The 16,478-nt window shown below is 39.6% G+C and overlaps 2 protein-coding genes across 2 annotated transcripts in view; both read right to left on the bottom strand.

Moving 5' to 3' along the window:
• The window catches only part of ABHD3 (abhydrolase domain containing 3, phospholipase), a 42,869-nt gene extending 27,135 nt beyond the window's left edge, over positions 1-15,734 (bottom strand). The window contains exons 1-3 of the mRNA XM_047698526.1: positions 15,433-15,734; positions 14,740-14,903; positions 13,422-13,604 (exon numbers count right to left, since the gene is read on the bottom strand). Coding sequence (XP_047554482.1) covers positions 13,422-13,604; positions 14,740-14,903; positions 15,433-15,594 — 509 coding nt within the window. The 5' untranslated portion in view covers positions 15,595-15,734. The remainder of the gene's footprint in view (positions 1-13,421; positions 13,605-14,739; positions 14,904-15,432) is intronic.
• Positions 2,315-2,818, bottom strand: LOC125082666 (cytochrome c-like). The gene has a single exon (XM_047698528.1). The coding sequence runs from the start codon at positions 2,799-2,801 to the stop codon at positions 2,490-2,492; it is 312 nt and encodes a 103-aa protein (XP_047554484.1). The 5' UTR covers positions 2,802-2,818; the 3' UTR covers positions 2,315-2,489.
• Positions 15,735-16,478: the final 744 nt, after the last annotated feature.

The raw sequence follows: 16,478 nt of genomic DNA, 5'->3' as shown, positions 1-16,478 counted from the left end.
AAATATCTTTTTTTTTTTTTTAAAGATTTTATTTATTTATTTGACAGAGAGAGATCACAAGTAGACGGAGAGGCAGGCAGAGAGAGAGAGAGAGAGGGAAGCAGGCTTCTTGCTGAGCAGAGAGCCCGATGTGGGACTCGATCCCAGGACCCTGAGATCATGACCTGAGCCGAAGGCAGCGGCTCAACCCACTGAGCCACCCAGGCGCCCAGTAAGAGAAATATCTTAAATATACTCTGAAAACAAGCAGAAAAGTTGGGAGTAGGATCAGTCCTTAATCTTTACTTGCTACAAAGAATGGCACGACAGGGGCATCTGGCTGGCTCAGTTGGTAGAGTGTGCAACTCTTGATCTTGGGGTTGTGAGAACCAGCCTCACATTGGGTGTAGAGATTATTTAAAACTAAAATCCTTAAAAAAAAAAAAGAATGGCAAGAGAGACTAAACATAAATAAGATTTAAGTAAGCCACATGTACTTACTTGCATAAACACCTAGGTTATACAAGAATTGGGGCTAAAGTTACTTGTGCCCTTGAACCTTGAAGCTCCCAGTCATCCAGAAAAGAACCACCTTTAGAGAGCAAACAATAAGTAAGGATAAAAATGGTTTCTGAGGCAAGATGTCATCATGTGACTGCCACTGAGAGAAGGGAACAGAACAAGTAAGGGCAAAGAAAATGATGATCTGCAAACTCATGAAAAAGCAGGCTGTACCTCTGGGATTTTCTCCCCACCTCAGACTGGGATATTTGTACTTCCCTTTAGGCAACTTTGAAAAGTAGATCACAGCTCTGCTATCTCTAGCTAGAGGAGGAAATGTACTGACTTCTCCATAGACCTTTGCTCCTAATGATGTTCAATCATTAGCTGTCATCACTGTAGACTTCTAGCTTTGGAAATTGGGCAGAGAGATGAAGAATGGAGAAAAGCAGCTACAGAAGAAGGTAGAATGATGGTTGCCATTCTCTCTCTCTCTCCCATTCCAGTTGGTGACAAGTAATCAGCTTCTTCTTTCGTCTAACCCCTTTTCTGCCCTGACAATCATCAGGGAATACTACATATAAAGCTTAAAGACCTGGTTCTACAACTGCTATTACCAGGACATTTGATAAGCCTCTGTTAACTTTATAATATCTCTCTCCAAATAATTTTTATAATTTCTCCAATATTTTTGATCTGTGATTTTGTCTTTAATTATCTTAAGCCTTATCATGTAATTTAAAATTTGTGCTGCTGATGTATCTCCTCTACCTTAACCCTTCTAATGAGTTGGTAAAAGCACCATTACCAATCTTACAAATATGGTAATTCCACAGTTACATTTTTGAATAGCTCTTTAGAAGACAATCTTGAATTATAACTTAGTCTGACTTAGTAAAGAATTCACAAGCCAAGTCTGGTCCTATATCGTCACACCGAATCTTAAAAGCATCTGACCTTACAGATCATCTACAAAATGTGAGAAGTGTTAAAGATTCTTTATTTAATATTTTACATAAACCACACTAAAATGTCTTTCATTAAGCAAAAGGCAACATTTAAATGCAGGGAATTTTAATTAAATTGCCATAATATTTTTAAAAGATTTTTAAAATTCATTTGACAGAGAAAGAGATTAGCGAGAACAGGAACACAAGCAGAGGGAATAAGAGAGGGAGAAGCCGACTTCTCACTGAACAGGGAGCCTGATGCGAGGCTCCATCCCAGGATCCTGGGATCATGACCTGAGCTGAAGGCAGACGCTTAACTGACTGAGACACCCAGGTGCCCCATAAGTTGGCATAGTTAAGACCGAAAAGATAAAGTGGACATTGCCAGCTTATCTTCAGCCCTTGATTTCAATAGGCTAATTAATGGACATGACATGAAACATAGCTGAGTCTTACTATTCTATGAGACAGTGAAGGGATTTCCTTAGTATTTGAATACATTAATACAACCAGTTATAAAAACCTAATATAAAACAAATTTCCTATAAGTTTAGAGATGGCATTTACCACATCTGTGAAAAGCTGCACATTATTAATAAACTCCAACCATATTTTTAGAAGGGTAAAACAGTGACAGCACTTGCTGAACCAGAATTACTATCAAAGTTCAAAAAGCTGATCACAGGGCACCTGGGTGGCTCAGTGGGTTAAGTCTCTGCCTTCGGCTCAGGTCATGATCTCAGGGTCCTGGGATCGAGTCCCGCATCCGGCTCTCTGCTCGGCAGGGAGCCTGCTTCCTCCTCTCTCTCTCTCTCTGCCTGCCTCTGTGCCTACTTGTGATCTCTCTCTGTCAAATAAATAAAATCTTTAAAAAAAAAAAAAAGCTGATCATATTCATTTAGCCACAAGCCAATCTTATTTCAATCAGGACTGTCCAAAAGAAACAGTTGTCAGCTATTCATGATCTGGTTTCTGGTGTATGAGATCAATTTAAATATGTACACATAAAAAAGTCACAAGACATTTTTGTTTTGTAATAAATAAGGCAATGGCCAACCATTACTCCTTAGTAGCTTTTTTGAGATAAGCTATCAAGTCTGCTCTTTTCCTTGTCTTCTTAATGCCAGTGAAGATCATTTTTGCTCCAGGGATGTACTTCTTGGGATTCTCCAAATACTCCATCAGTGTCTCCTCTCCCCAGGTGATGCCTTTGTTATTGGCATCTGTGTAAGAAAATCTAGGTGCCTGACCTGCCTTTTGCCCAAATAAACCATGGAGATTTGGCCCAGTTTTGTGCTTGCCTCTTTTTTCCATGGTATGACACTGGGCATATTTCTGAACCAAAGTCTTGCCCTTCTCAATATCACCCATTTTTATTGTACTTTTTTAAAGATTATTTATTTGAGAGAGAGAGAGAGAGAAGAGAGAGAATGAATGAGCAAGGGTGGGGCAGAGGGAGAAGGAGAGGGAAAGAATCCTAGGCAGACTCCCTGCTGAGCACTGAGCTCAATGTGGGACTTGATCTCATGACCCTGAGATCATGGCCTGAGCTGAAATCACGAGTTGAACACTTAAGCAACTGAGCCACCAGGTGCCCCTATGTCATCCATTTTTAAATCACTCTTTGGTCATGTGCAAAACAAAGATAGCCACTCACAAGCTGTACATACCACTCCCTAAGCTCTCCCAAACGATTTTTAAAGTTATAAAATATAACAAATATTGTTCTGCAAAACTTATTTTTCCTATATATTTTAGCTATTTAAATGTTCTTCTCAAAATGGGAAAATATAAATAAAGAAATACCAAACAAAAAATAAATCTGGTATTAAGAACTCTGTCACAACAGAACATGTTAACCAGTAAAGCAGGTTAAGTCTTCCTTAAGGAAGATTAAATAAAAGGCATAAGCTACTGTAGCACAGGATTTCTCAACCTTTAGTGCATGGGACATTTAGGAGCTATAGTCTATAGCCTCCTTGATTGAAAACCTCTATCACAGTGAGATGGCCAGATAGCCTTGAATCTACTTAAGTCCAATGATCTGCCAGGATAAAGACATTTTATTAGATGACCTTAAGTAATTTCTAGCTCTAAGATTCCAAAAGTCTTTGAATCTAAGAACAGAAATAATAATCAGAGGGTGGAGTAAAAGGAACATTCATACGTTATTATGCTGATTTCAGATAATAATAATGATAACAATAGATAACCTTGATTATTGTTTGCTATGTGCCAGATCATGTTCTAGGCACTTTACATAAATATTAATATTGAAATAACCTATTCATTCAAAAATTTATTAAACGGACTATTTACTGAACTGAAGATTGAGTTAGAGCTTGTAGGAGAAAAATGAAATATAAATATAAGGCTCTTGGCCTCAAAGAGAGTATAATCTTGCTAGGTTGAAAAGGAATGCATTGTGTTTTCAGTTAAGTGACTACAATAAATGTAATATTATAAGGCAGTGTACAATTCAATGTCCAGTTAATGGTGTAGATAATAAAGCCTTGTGAGGTCAGATTGAGCAAAATTGATTACGAAAGAATTCATGGGAAAAACCAGATAGGTATTATGCTGAGACTTGGAAAATGGTAAAGATTTAAGAAGGAGGGGCGCCTAGGTGGCTCAGTGGGTTGAGCCGCTCCCTTCGGCTCAGGTCGTGGTCTCGGGGTCCTGGGATCGAGTCCCGCGTGGGGCTCTCTGCTCAGCAGGGAGCCTGCTTCCCGCCCCCCTCTCTGCCTGCCTCTCCCTCTATTTGTGATCTCTCTCTGTCAAATAGATAAATAAAATCTTTAAAAAAATTTTAAGAAGGAAAGTGTGGGATATAATATGGGTTAGAGGGAGCAATGTAAGCAAAGATGTAAATCAGGGATGTATAAAATTTTCTAAGGGATGAGGTAGTAGATCATCTTAGCAGAAACATGGCTACACAGAGTATAATGATAGGAAGTAAGGATGGAAAAAAATAGGTTAGAACCAAAACAGGCACAGGGTTCTGAATGCCAGGTTAAGAAAAGATGACAGGGAGGTTATACTTGCAGAAATGTCTAAGTAGATCCTATTAGGCCAATCCTTCCAAAGAATAGCATCTAAAAGGTCTTGATAAATTTTAAAGGCAATGGAGAATGACCAAAGCAGATAGAAAATAAATGAGAGTTGACACTTGAAAGAAAAAAATGGCATTGGGTGAAGTTCTCCTCTTTTTATAGCCTTTTGCCTGAGGGGAGGCACCAGTATTATTCAGTGATGGATAAATGTCAAATAGAAATGTTATTTCATGGGCTTCAGAAACCAGAAAACAGAGTTTGGTACAACTATAGCAGTTAGGAAATAAAGGAAATTTTCAGAAAAGAGAGAGACAAAGAGGGAGAGTCCTAAATTCTGGGTGAAAACTGAGCCCACAGCTCTGGCTAAGCTTTTATCTATACAGATATGAGGCTCCAAGCAGTCAAATTAAGGATAAAAAAACTGAAGAGCTTTCAGCTGCTGTCTACCACTGAGGAGAAAGAGTTTGAAGTTTGAGTTTAGTCATATTATCTGTCCGATAAGACAAACAAAAATCAGTTCTCTTTGGAAAAATATAACAGAATCCTGAGTCTCTATAATGGATTATTTAAATGTCTACAACACAACCCAAAATTACTAGATCATGAAGAAACAGGAATACATGCCCATACTCAAAAGGTAAGATAATCAATATAAGTGACCCTGAGATGTCCACATGTTAGAATTAGTAGATGAGGATTTAAAGCAGCTATTATAACTATGCTAAAGGACAGAAAGGAAAATAAGCATGTAGTGTATTTATTTTTTTTTAAGATTTTATTTATTTATTTGACAGACAGAGATCACAAGTAGGCAGAGAGGCAGCCAGAGAGAGAGCGGGGGAAGCAGGTTCCCCACCGAGCGGAAAGCCCAGTGGGGGGCTTGATCCCAGGACCCTGGGATCATGACCTGAGCCGAAGGCAGAGGCTTAACCCACTGAGCCACCCAGGTGCCCAAGCATATAATGAATTTAAAAAAACAGGAAATCTCAGCAGAGGAATAAAACCTATTAAAAAATGGAAGTTCTAGGGATGCCTGGGTTGGCTCAGTTGTTAAGCTTCTGCCTTCAGCTCCGGTTGTGATCCCAGGGTCCTGGGATGGAGCCCCGCATCAGGCTCCCTGCTCTATGGGAAGCCTGCTTCTCCCTCTCCCACTCCCCCAGCTTGTGTTCCCTCTCTGTCAAATAAATAAATAGATCTTTTAAAAAAATGGAAGTTCTAAGTCAGAAAAATACAATATATGAAGAAAAAATTCACTTGACTTGCAAATCACAGTTCCAATGTAAAGATGAAAAAGAGAACTAAAGATTGAAAAAAATGAATAGAACCTCAGTGTTTTGTGGTACATTATCAAAAGTTCTAACACATATGTATGTAATTGCAGTCCCAGAGGAGAAGAAATAATGGAGCCGAAAAATATTTGAATGAATAATAGCAAAATTTTCTCCAAGGTTGATAAAAAGACAAAAAACTCAGAGTCTAAAAAGAGAAAGAGAAGTGGTAGGGGAATAAAGGAACAACAACAACAACAACAACAACAAAAAAAAACAAAAATCAGACACGAAAATGGTAAGTCTATATCCACCATATCAACAGTTATATTAAATGTAAATGGACTAAAAAATCCAGTTAAAATAAAGAAATTGTCAGACTGGATAAAAAAGCAAGACCCAACTATATGCTACCTCTAAGCAATATACTTTAAATATAAAGACTCATACTTTGAAAGTTAAAGTATGAAAAAAAATCATGTAAACAGTAAGTATAAGAAGGCTAGAGTGGCTATAGTAATAGCAGATAGACATCACAACCAGAGAAAGACATTTCATAATGGTAAAAGAGTTAAATTATAAGAAGACCAAAAATCACAAATATACATAAGACTAATAATAGAGCTTCCAAATACATGAAGTACAAATTGACAGAATTAATGGAGAAGTAGAAAATCCACAATCATAGCTGGTTTCAACATCCTTCTGTCAATAAGACAAAAAAAAAGTAAAGGTATAAAGTCTGATTAACCCTATCAAATATCCTGCCCTAATTTACATTTACACAACACTACATCCAATAGCATAATATATATTTTAAAAAAATGATAATACTATCAATTATTCTACCCTAATTTACATTTATACAACACTACATCCAATAGCATAATATATACTCTTTTTTAAAAAATGATAATACTTGAACATTTCCAACCTCACTAATCTCATAAATACATTAAAACAGATTAATATAACTCCTATTCCTTTTCCTAGAATGTAAAGCATCAAAAATCAAACACAATAATTAACCAGAATATATTATTGACTGTATTACACACCCAACTCCTGATCATCACATAGTAATGGAGAACAGTGAAACATAATTCATAGTTCAAGAGCTTCATTTTCTTGTTTCAACACTTTCCCTATAAAATCTATTCCCTGAGTAGAAAACATGACTTATTTGCCTGTCATGTCTTGAATTTCTCTGATGAAAGAGTCCTGTGATGCTACAGGTCTACATTATTCCAACAGACAATAATCATGGGATTTGAGGAGCTAGTTCTCCCAAGCCAAGAATCTGAGATACCAAGTAAAGGAGAGTTTTGAAGAATGATCGACATTTCAAAGAACCTAAAAAAAGTCATACATTTATCTGTAACAAGGCTGTACAGTTCAATCTTAACCTTGTCATACATTAACTGTCTAACTTTGGCAAATTATGAACACTGTAGTTTTGCTTTTGGTGGTAAAACGAGCATAATAATATATCTCTTAGAATTAGGTCCATATGAAATAAGACAACCTAAGTATAGCACCTGATATGGGGCCTATTGTGTGGTAAGTACTATATAAAGATAAATTTAATTAGAGTTAACCAAAATGGCAATTCTGGTTATCTCTTGCTGATCGTAAGTTCTGAATGGCCCTGTGAATTAAAAAATTAAAGATCAATAAGTTAATAATGAATGCAATTCGTTTTATTTGGGCATAGCATTTTAAAACCAGTAGCCACAAGGAGAAAAAGGGGTTAAAGTTATCCCTCATGTGAAGAAGCTGAACACCTTATACAACTAACACTAAGTTCTCTTTCAGGAATCTCTTATAACATTTTATTAGAATTTTTTCCCCCTATTAGCCCTCCCATTTTCCCTAACATATGAGTATATGTTGGTTTCTGATGTCCTCAGATTTATCTTACTCATTTGAATTCTAACTGGGTCTCTTTGATATTTCTGTAGATTCTGACAACTAAAGAACTAGTTAAACTAGCTTACAGAAAACCCCACTTAGTAACAAAAGTGTTCAAGGGGTGCCTGGGTGGCTCAGTGGGTTAAGCCTCTGCCTTTGGTTCAGGTCATGATCTCAGGGTCCTGGGATCGAGCCCCACATCAGGCTCTCTGCTCAGCATAGAGCACGCTTCCCCCTGCCTCTCTGCCTACTTGTTGTGATCTCTCTCTTTCTCTGTCAAATAAATAAAATCTTTTAAAAAAAATAACAAAAGTGTTCTAAGTTAATATTATGAACTAATAGGGATTATTCCAGAGTCACAACATTCTCTCTCTCTCTCTCTCTCTCTCTCTCTCTCTATATATATATATATATATATACACACATATATAGAAAACCCTTGCCGTCCTAAGAGGTATAGCGAGTGATCTTTACAGAGGAGAAAATGGAGGTACAGAACGATTGAATAATTTGTCTGTGGAAACAGAAATGTATAACAGAGTCAGGAATTGAATCCAAGCAGACCTGACTCAATAATCCATTTCACCTTCTCACTCTGTGGCCCTGGGCTATCTAAGCTAGTAACATTAATGTCTCTTTTTCCAAAGAAGACCAGCGCTCTGAACACAGAGTACCTTTTGAGTGTCAGCTCTGATTAAAAAAAAAAAAAAAAAAAAAAAAAAAAAAAGCTCAGTCTCTGAAACTTTGTTAATTGAGCTATCATTTTATAATGGAATGTCTAACAACTAGTTCCTGAGGGAATAAGACCGCTTGCGAGTATCCACCATAACTTTTTTTTTCCAGAAATACCATTAAATAAGCTGTGCTCTTTACCAAGTGCTTTCTAGTATGCATCATGTCATCTAGCCAGTCTAATGAATAATCAGTTAACTGAACTCATTCTTAAAACGTTAAAAGCCAAATTGTTTTAACAACAACAACAACAACAAAATGATTAAAAAATACTTTTAGATAAATACATCCGGTGTTAATTTACAGTGACTTCTTACCTAAGATACTGCTTTTAGACTGGGGAGTGGTCAGAACTTGCCCTTTTGTTCCACTGCCTCCCCTTCCTTCCTCCCTCAGGAAAAGTGGGTAGCTGACCTCTGAGTGCCCTTCTGATACTGCAGGAAAAGTTAAGCGTCACCTAAAGCTTTGTATCTACTGGTGATACTCGTCCAAAATACAAAATGCACAAGTCCAAACTCCAAACTGGAAAGCAAAGGAACATTGAAAACTACTTTTAAATCATCTCCCACTTCCAGCTTCTCTCCAGCACTAAATGCTGGACAACAGCATCCTTGCTACCGATAGCTGGGCACTACAGCAAAAGACAGAAGATCTTAATCCTGTCAAACCACATTTAAAGGTCCATGCTTTCCGTAAGTGGTTTTAGAAATGTGGTAAGAAAGAAGTTTCTGGAAGCAAACACCCACATCTTGAAAAATACCCCCATTCCTCCTTCTGTTCTTTTCAAATCCCTCTGTTTCCCTCCTTCCTCTGTCAAACTTACAAGATGGGTGATCCAGCCCTGCTCTTATCTCCTGAGGTCATCAGAGCCCTCAGCAGTTGGGCTTCCTTCCTCATTGCGCTGCTGAATCTTCTCCGATTTTGCTTTATCTGTCTTCATTCTCCTTGCCCTTTCTCTTGCCTCTGGCATCGCTGACCTGTTCATTCCCTCCATAAAATGTCTCACTTGGTGTCTGATATTCCAGAATCCTGGCACTTGTAACACTGACCACTCAGTGCTACAGACTGCTAGTTATCTCCCAGGATCCATCCTCCTCTTCTTTCTCGGCCATAGAGTCTCCTGATGTCACTTGAGTAGGTGTCTGCCCAAAATAAAGTTTTCACTTTCAAGGCTCTCTTGAGGCTGAGGAAGAGCTGGCCAATATGATAGAAGCAAAAGTGGTGTGCACAGCTGCTAGAAAGCATGCTTAAAGATAGTGCAGTCTCTAGTCTTTTTTCTCCTTCTTGGATGTTGGAATGCAGATGTGATAGCTGGAGCTAGAGCAGCCATGGGTTATGATGCAGCACTTCCTGTTACTATAGAGCCCTGTTCTAACTTCTTTTTAAAGTTACTGTTATTTTGAGTTTTCTGTTACTTGTAGCCAGTCCTGGTTTTCTCTAATGCATTTCTTCCCTACAACTGCATACTCTTTGTCACTTCAGCTAGACTGGATGTTCTTTGGGAATATAGGTTCTGATAAAAATACTTAATGACTGACCTAGATTTCAATGGATTTATTACATAATTCTGGAATGTTCACTCTTTTTAATACTAGTTGGGGGTAGAACAAAATAGTAGATGAAGGCTCTCAATAAAAGAGGTCAAAGTAGAAGATGATTTGGATGTTCTCAGAGTTAGTTTTTCTCCCTCTTTTTAGTTGTAGTGCTAAAAATTAATTCAGACCATGGGAAAAAAAGATTTAAGAAAACCAATAATACTCAGATACATAAATTAATATCTATTAGGCGGTGTTACTTAACAGAGATTTTTTTTTTAAAGCAAATCTTGAATGAATAGATAAGATTTCTAACTACTTTATCAATCATATGGGTGTAACTTTTTCTCCAGTCCTCTGATTTCTATGATGGAACCTCCTCTCTAAACACATTCCTAGCCTTCTGGCCTTTCTGACTTTACTCATTCTCCAGGAGATGGAGGCCTTATCAGACTGATAAAATTTGGAAGGATGACTGGGGCTGGCTGGCTCAGCAATTCTCTTCTCCCCTCAGGGGCAGGTTTTTCCAGGGAGTACATACTGTATTCAGCCAATGAAGATAGACAGGCAGGTAGATCATGTATTCCTCATTCATTTCAATTTGACTTCCTGGTAAAGCTGCTACTCACAATGATCTTAAACGAACTTCAGCTTAGTTTCTATGCCATCCACTATTAATGCTGAATTGGTGTACCTTAACAGAAAAGTTCTGTGTCTTTGTCAGTTTTTAGGTACAGGAAAACAAATTTTTTAACAGCAACAATAGTAAACCCTTATGTTTCACTTATCCACATGCCAGGAGTTAAGATCGCTCTAATGTCCAAGTCATATCTCAGCAGCCAACCAGCAACAGTTCCCTAATGACCTGACCCTCCCTACATGTTCAGCTTTTACACAATAGTAACTGGGGCTTGAAGGCAAATACACCCTCAAGGTATTGAGGCATTTGTACTGCCTATGAATCAATGCTGTATTAAGAGACATTATAATACAATCTAAGCATTCCTATAAGGAAACTAGATATTTATATCTTCCAAGAGGTAGGTTTGCTTGTACTTGCTCCTTAAGTTATAAAAAGTATTCTATTCTGATCAGGGAATGGAAGGTCTGGGAAGGAAGACTACACATTCCTAAAGGCCTACTTTGTTCAGGTCACTAAACGAAATACTTTATATATGTTAATTCATTTAAACTGTCTGTAGTAAGTGAGAGGCTGTGATTGGTAAAGTTAAAAATTATTTGCCAAGTCACATAGTAAGTAGAAGTTCCAACATCTGAACTCAGACCCAATTCCAAATCCCACATAGCTGTCCCCCATATTACACAACCTCAAAGGATTCAATCCAAGCCTTCTGCCAAGGTTCCAGATCTTTTTCTTTTTTCTTTTTTTACTTCAGTGGTCTTCAGAACTGCCTTACTGTCTATGCCTTGCCTTCCTATCAAGAGGTGGAGTCTATTTCCCTACTCTTTGACTCTGGGTTGACCATGTGACTTGCTTGAACTGGAATGTGGCAGAAACAACGTTATGAGAGTTCTTAACTTGAACCTCAAGAAGCCTTGTAGCTTTTACTTTTGCACTCTTGGAACCCTCTGCCACCAAATGAACAGACTTAGGGTGAGCCTGATAATGGATGAGGGGTCACTTGGAGCTGAGATGAGTCATCCCTGCTGAGGCCCCCCATGCATGGAGTTGTTCTGGCTGCTGACCTCAGATGCATGAACAATTCCAGCCAGGGACCAGGAGAACCACCCAACTTTGCTCAGCCCAAATTCCTAACCCACAGAATCATGAGCAGAATGATTGTTGTATTTAGCTACTAAGTTTTGGAATACTTTGTTATATAGCCAAAGCTAACTGATACACCCTTTCCAACTTAGATTCAGTGATCCCTTATAGTTAAAAAAAGGGCGGGATGGTCCTAAAGGCCACTGAAAAGTTTACAGATCATTGCTTATTCATGTATTCTGCTACTTTCAAGCCCAGTCTAATTCACTGTTAGAGTTATTGAGACCCAAATAAGTTGGGTTTTCAAAGCAGCTGACAGTGGCCCTGACCAGCCTACTCTTCTCACAGGCTCCTTGTGGCAAGGACAACTTCTCACAACTCTTTTATCTCCTCATAGTATCTAGCACAAAACTTTCCTTATATTATATATTCTCCATAAAATTTCTGAATCAACAGAAGAGATTTTAATTCTCAGGAGAGCTAGAATCTTCCAAACGCTTTGAAGCACAGTGTAATAATAGCCAGAGTCATAAAATTTGGCAATATTTACAAATGATGGAAACAAGCCTTGTGTACTCACAACCCAGGGCTTATGAAATTTAATCCTTGAGTTTCAACTACATTGTTTTTAAAAGCACTTCTAAGTCTTGGGAGGCAGCTCAGGCCAAGTATAGAATCCTCAATTTAAATATGCACAAAAGGCTTTATGATTTGTACTTTTTGAGCATGACTAAGTTTTAGCAAAATTGAAATCAAGCCTCACATCTAACTGGATGATGCTAAACATGGAATAATGACAAATTCCTGCTATTAGTGCAAATTTCACAAGAACAATAACTCTGGAATATCTATCAAAATGTCTGAGAGACTGTCAATTCATGGACAAAATGAAAGATCAGAGTTAACTTGTTAAAATTGAATTAGTTCCTAAGGATTTCCCCATTTACATAAAAATGTTTTTATTAATATAAAGCCCACATCAGTTTTTCACACAGTGTTTCAAGTTTAACAAAAGATACAACTCCACTTCAAATGCAACTCAGAGTGTTCCATTATAATAATTACCATCAGTGATAAAAGACAGATACAAAAAAGCAGTACTTTTCACAATGATTTTACTTTAAGATTTTAGAGCTGAAACTAAACCTTAAAGTTGTTAAGTCACTTGTGAAGTTACTAAAGAATACTATGTCATCATTGACTGGACATTAGTTAAGTGTATCTATAAACCCAGGTGGACAGAAGAGGCATGGATCACTTTTGGAAAAATAAGGCTCACCTACAACCTGATTCTGAACATTTTCTACATTTGAGATCTGAGCCAATGATACAAGATTAGTGGATTCAGGGCTCAAATATGGAATAAGAAACGAGCTTCACTATGTACTCTCTCAGGGGTTTGTAATGGCTATTTTTCCATAGCACTCCTTTCAGTGGGCCCTACTGCATCTCAGACCTGAGTCCTATGTCCATTCCTAGGTGATATTAATTTCATCAGTAGTAGACACTCAGCAGATTTTAGATTCATGCATCTAAAATCTGCTGAGTGTCTACTAGGCTAAGTGCTATTTCCTATGAGATGATTCAGTTATGCACCTTCCTGGGGGAAAAAAGAAAGGCAAAAGAGGAAGCAGAGAAAAATAATAATCTAGGGAATTGTTTAATTCATGCAAAAGAAAACAAATATTTCTGAAACAAACATACAGGTAGATTTGTGCTTCATTTAGGACAAATTATGTGAAATGGAATAAATTTTTTACTGGTACCTGTATCCCAATTCTTCACTAAGATGGATCATATGAAGGATATATGATTCCTTGCTTGTTCCAGTGAGTCCAGGCAACAATAAGACAGTAGGTCTGGTGGTGGCATCCATATAACATTTACTGTTAGAATTATCAAACCAGTCCAGTGAAATCTGTCCTCCATCTGCAGTTTTAATAAGTTCACTGGAAAGAAATAAAAGAAATGAAACACTCACTAAGTGTTTCAAGTCATGTTTTAATATTAGTGTCTTAATTTTATACATATATGACATGATTTTATCTGAAAAGAACTTTTTTACAGCATTCACTAACACACACTTATATCACTTTATTACAAGAATGATATGAGATTAGTACCATAAAGTATTTCCAGCAACACCACAAAAAGGCAGCATATAAAAATGAGCTAGAAGTACTTCACATATTTATCTTAATCATTTCCTCATTACTCTAAAATATCCAGCGTTTAACCCCTATTTGATTGAGGTCACCCAAATAATTCATCAGGGAGTTATGAATAAGTAAATTGCTGATCTGATCACTGCTCTGGCCCTTTGACTCAATAATGCAGTCTTCCCACAGAGTATATTATAAAATTTCCTTCTTAAATATTTTAAAGTACTTTTTACACTGTGTCTATGAACTTAAAGAATTTTCCCAAACAAATAGTGAACGTTCCAGGCAACAAAAGGAGCTCGAGAAGGACTAGATGACTCAGGGAAATTAGTATCAGACACTATCAAAATCTCCTGGTTACTGATAAATTCTGGACCATATCTTTAACACCTCAAGGATATTAGCATCAAGAACCCATTTGCTTATTAACATGAAGTCCTTTTATAGGAGTCCATCATGCAAAATCCAAATTATTGGCATCATTCTCCACCCCATCCCCACTCCCAGCATCAGTGAATTGATACATATCATCAGAGGATCCAGGTTCTCAGGATCCAGATGAATGCCAAACTGGAAAAAAGTAAACCTCAAACACTTCTCTAGAAATAAACCGGTTACATCAAGGCACGCGCGCGCGCGCGCACACACACACACATAGAAACACATGCGCGCGCGCGGTGAAAGATAATACCTGAATATTTTCCTGTAACTGAGTGTGTTTTGCGGGGTGGGGGGACAAACCTTCCTTTTTCAATCCCCTTTCTTTTCTAAATGCTTACTGGCCAAAGGTTAAACAAGGACTGGGAGTTTGCAAACAAAACAAAACAAAACAAAACACCCCCCCCCCCAAACAAAACAAAACAAAACAAAACAAAAACCCCTGTGGTTTTGAAGACATGACTGCAAATGGAAATATACTTACTTCCTGTACTGCACCGATGGCTTAGAAGTGATGAAAGGTCTCAGGAGTGTCTGTCCTCGACTCTCCCAGCACCAGACCGTCGGGTAGTACGTTTCTGTCACCACAGGGCAGTGGTTCTGGAGGAAGCGGCTGAAGCTCTCACCCCCCGTCACTAACTGGGGCTTCTGCGCGGAAAGCCAGTATTATAGTTAAGGGTCCAGAACAAAGTTTCCGCCAACCGCAAACCAGAAACGACTGACTGGCCCATCGCGCGCGCGCTCCCTCCGATTACATCTCCTTCAAGAAGCCTGACATAAAGAATTCGCAGTCACAACGGACTTAAAGAGTGATTTAACCAAACGCTTCGAGAGGAAAGCAAGAGTTAAGGGAGTCATTTTCAGAAGTGCTACAGCATTGCCAGGCTAGCGAATGGTGACGGGGCAGTACTCTGGCACCTGGGTCCGCCGGTGCTGTCCGAGGACCCAGGCCGGACCCCCAGGGACGCGGACAAGAGCGAGCCCCCTTTCCCGCCCGCGCTCTTAAGGGCGTCCATCAGATGCTCGGAAAGGGCAACAACTTGGGAGCAGCAGCACTCTCGCCTCCAGGACGGCCCTTGCCAAACGCGCCTGCGGCGACAGTTCCAGCTTGGCCGGCTGCGGTCGCTCCCGTGAAAGCTCCCCGCGGCCCCCGCCCCCGCGCCAACCCCTGGCTCACCTTGGCGATGCTGCTCAGGTAATAGCAGGCGTAAGCGACGCTGAAGCCCAGGATCAGGGATAAGCCCATTCCCGAGCCGAAGAACCCAACCCGGACTTGGTGCTCCAGGTAGAGGAAGAGCTCCCTGGAGAGCATCCGCAGGTCCATCGCTAAGCGCTGCATGGCCCTGCGGTGGGAGGCCAGGCGGCCGGCGAGCCACCGAAAGCGGCCACCGCACGGCCGGGGTCTCTGGACCAGAGCGTCTCTAGCCCAGCGGAGCGCAGCTTCCGCCAGCGGGCGCGGCCGAGCGGCCCCGGGAGGCGTAGCACCGCTGCTGGACGCCGCGGGCTCCGCCCCAGCTTCCCCGGAGCCGCCCCCACCGTCAGCCACTCAGGAACCTTCCAGAGGCGCGGATCCAAGCGTTGCCACAGTGGGGGTGGACCGGGTCTGCCGGTCAGGTTGCAGCCATCCTGGGTGACCCCCAAAGGTGGGCAGAGATCGAGCGCGGACTTTGGAGAAGGAAATGGGCCTTCCAGTCCCTGACCGGGCACCAGCTCCAGTGACCTTGAACGATTCCGCACGGCGGGTGGTTTCGTTTCACACTGTAAACTAGAGATTTAGGGTCCCTTGGGGGAAAAAAAATTGGGGGCGGGGTGTGAATGCCAAATATATGTCAGTAGAATGCGCTACCTAAGGGGAAAAAATCCTCCATCCCCCAGAAAGTTGTGTTTCCCCTGAACACTATCAAAAAAGAATAGATACTTTATAAAACATTCAATAATGAGGCTAGTCATACTTTAAATCTCTCTGAATCCTTTTCGTTCCTTAGGTATGCCTTAAATGAGAAGTGGTTACCAAAAATAAATAAGGAGATCAAGCAAACGAACGGGGATTCAAAAATTCTTAAAGCCTATTTGTGTTTCGTTTGTGCTTTGAACTTGAAGACTTACAGAAATCCACAGTTACTTAACGTACGGACCAGAAACCATTTATGAAGTAGGTTTTCCTAGGCTTATTTATGGCAACACGACTAAACCGGAAGATAAAGGCATTTAAAAGGGCTAGAA

Source organism: Lutra lutra, chromosome 12 (genome assembly GCF_902655055.1).
Source record: "Lutra lutra chromosome 12, mLutLut1.2, whole genome shotgun sequence".
NCBI classification, from domain to species: Eukaryota; Metazoa; Chordata; class Mammalia; order Carnivora; family Mustelidae; genus Lutra; species Lutra lutra.
This window is presented reverse-complemented; position numbering and strand designations above follow the sequence as displayed.

Coding starts and splice junctions, on each gene's coding strand:
- LOC125082666 (XM_047698528.1), bottom strand. CDS start 2,801: ATGGGTGATATTGAGAAGGGCAAGACTTTGGTTCAGAAATATGCCCAG.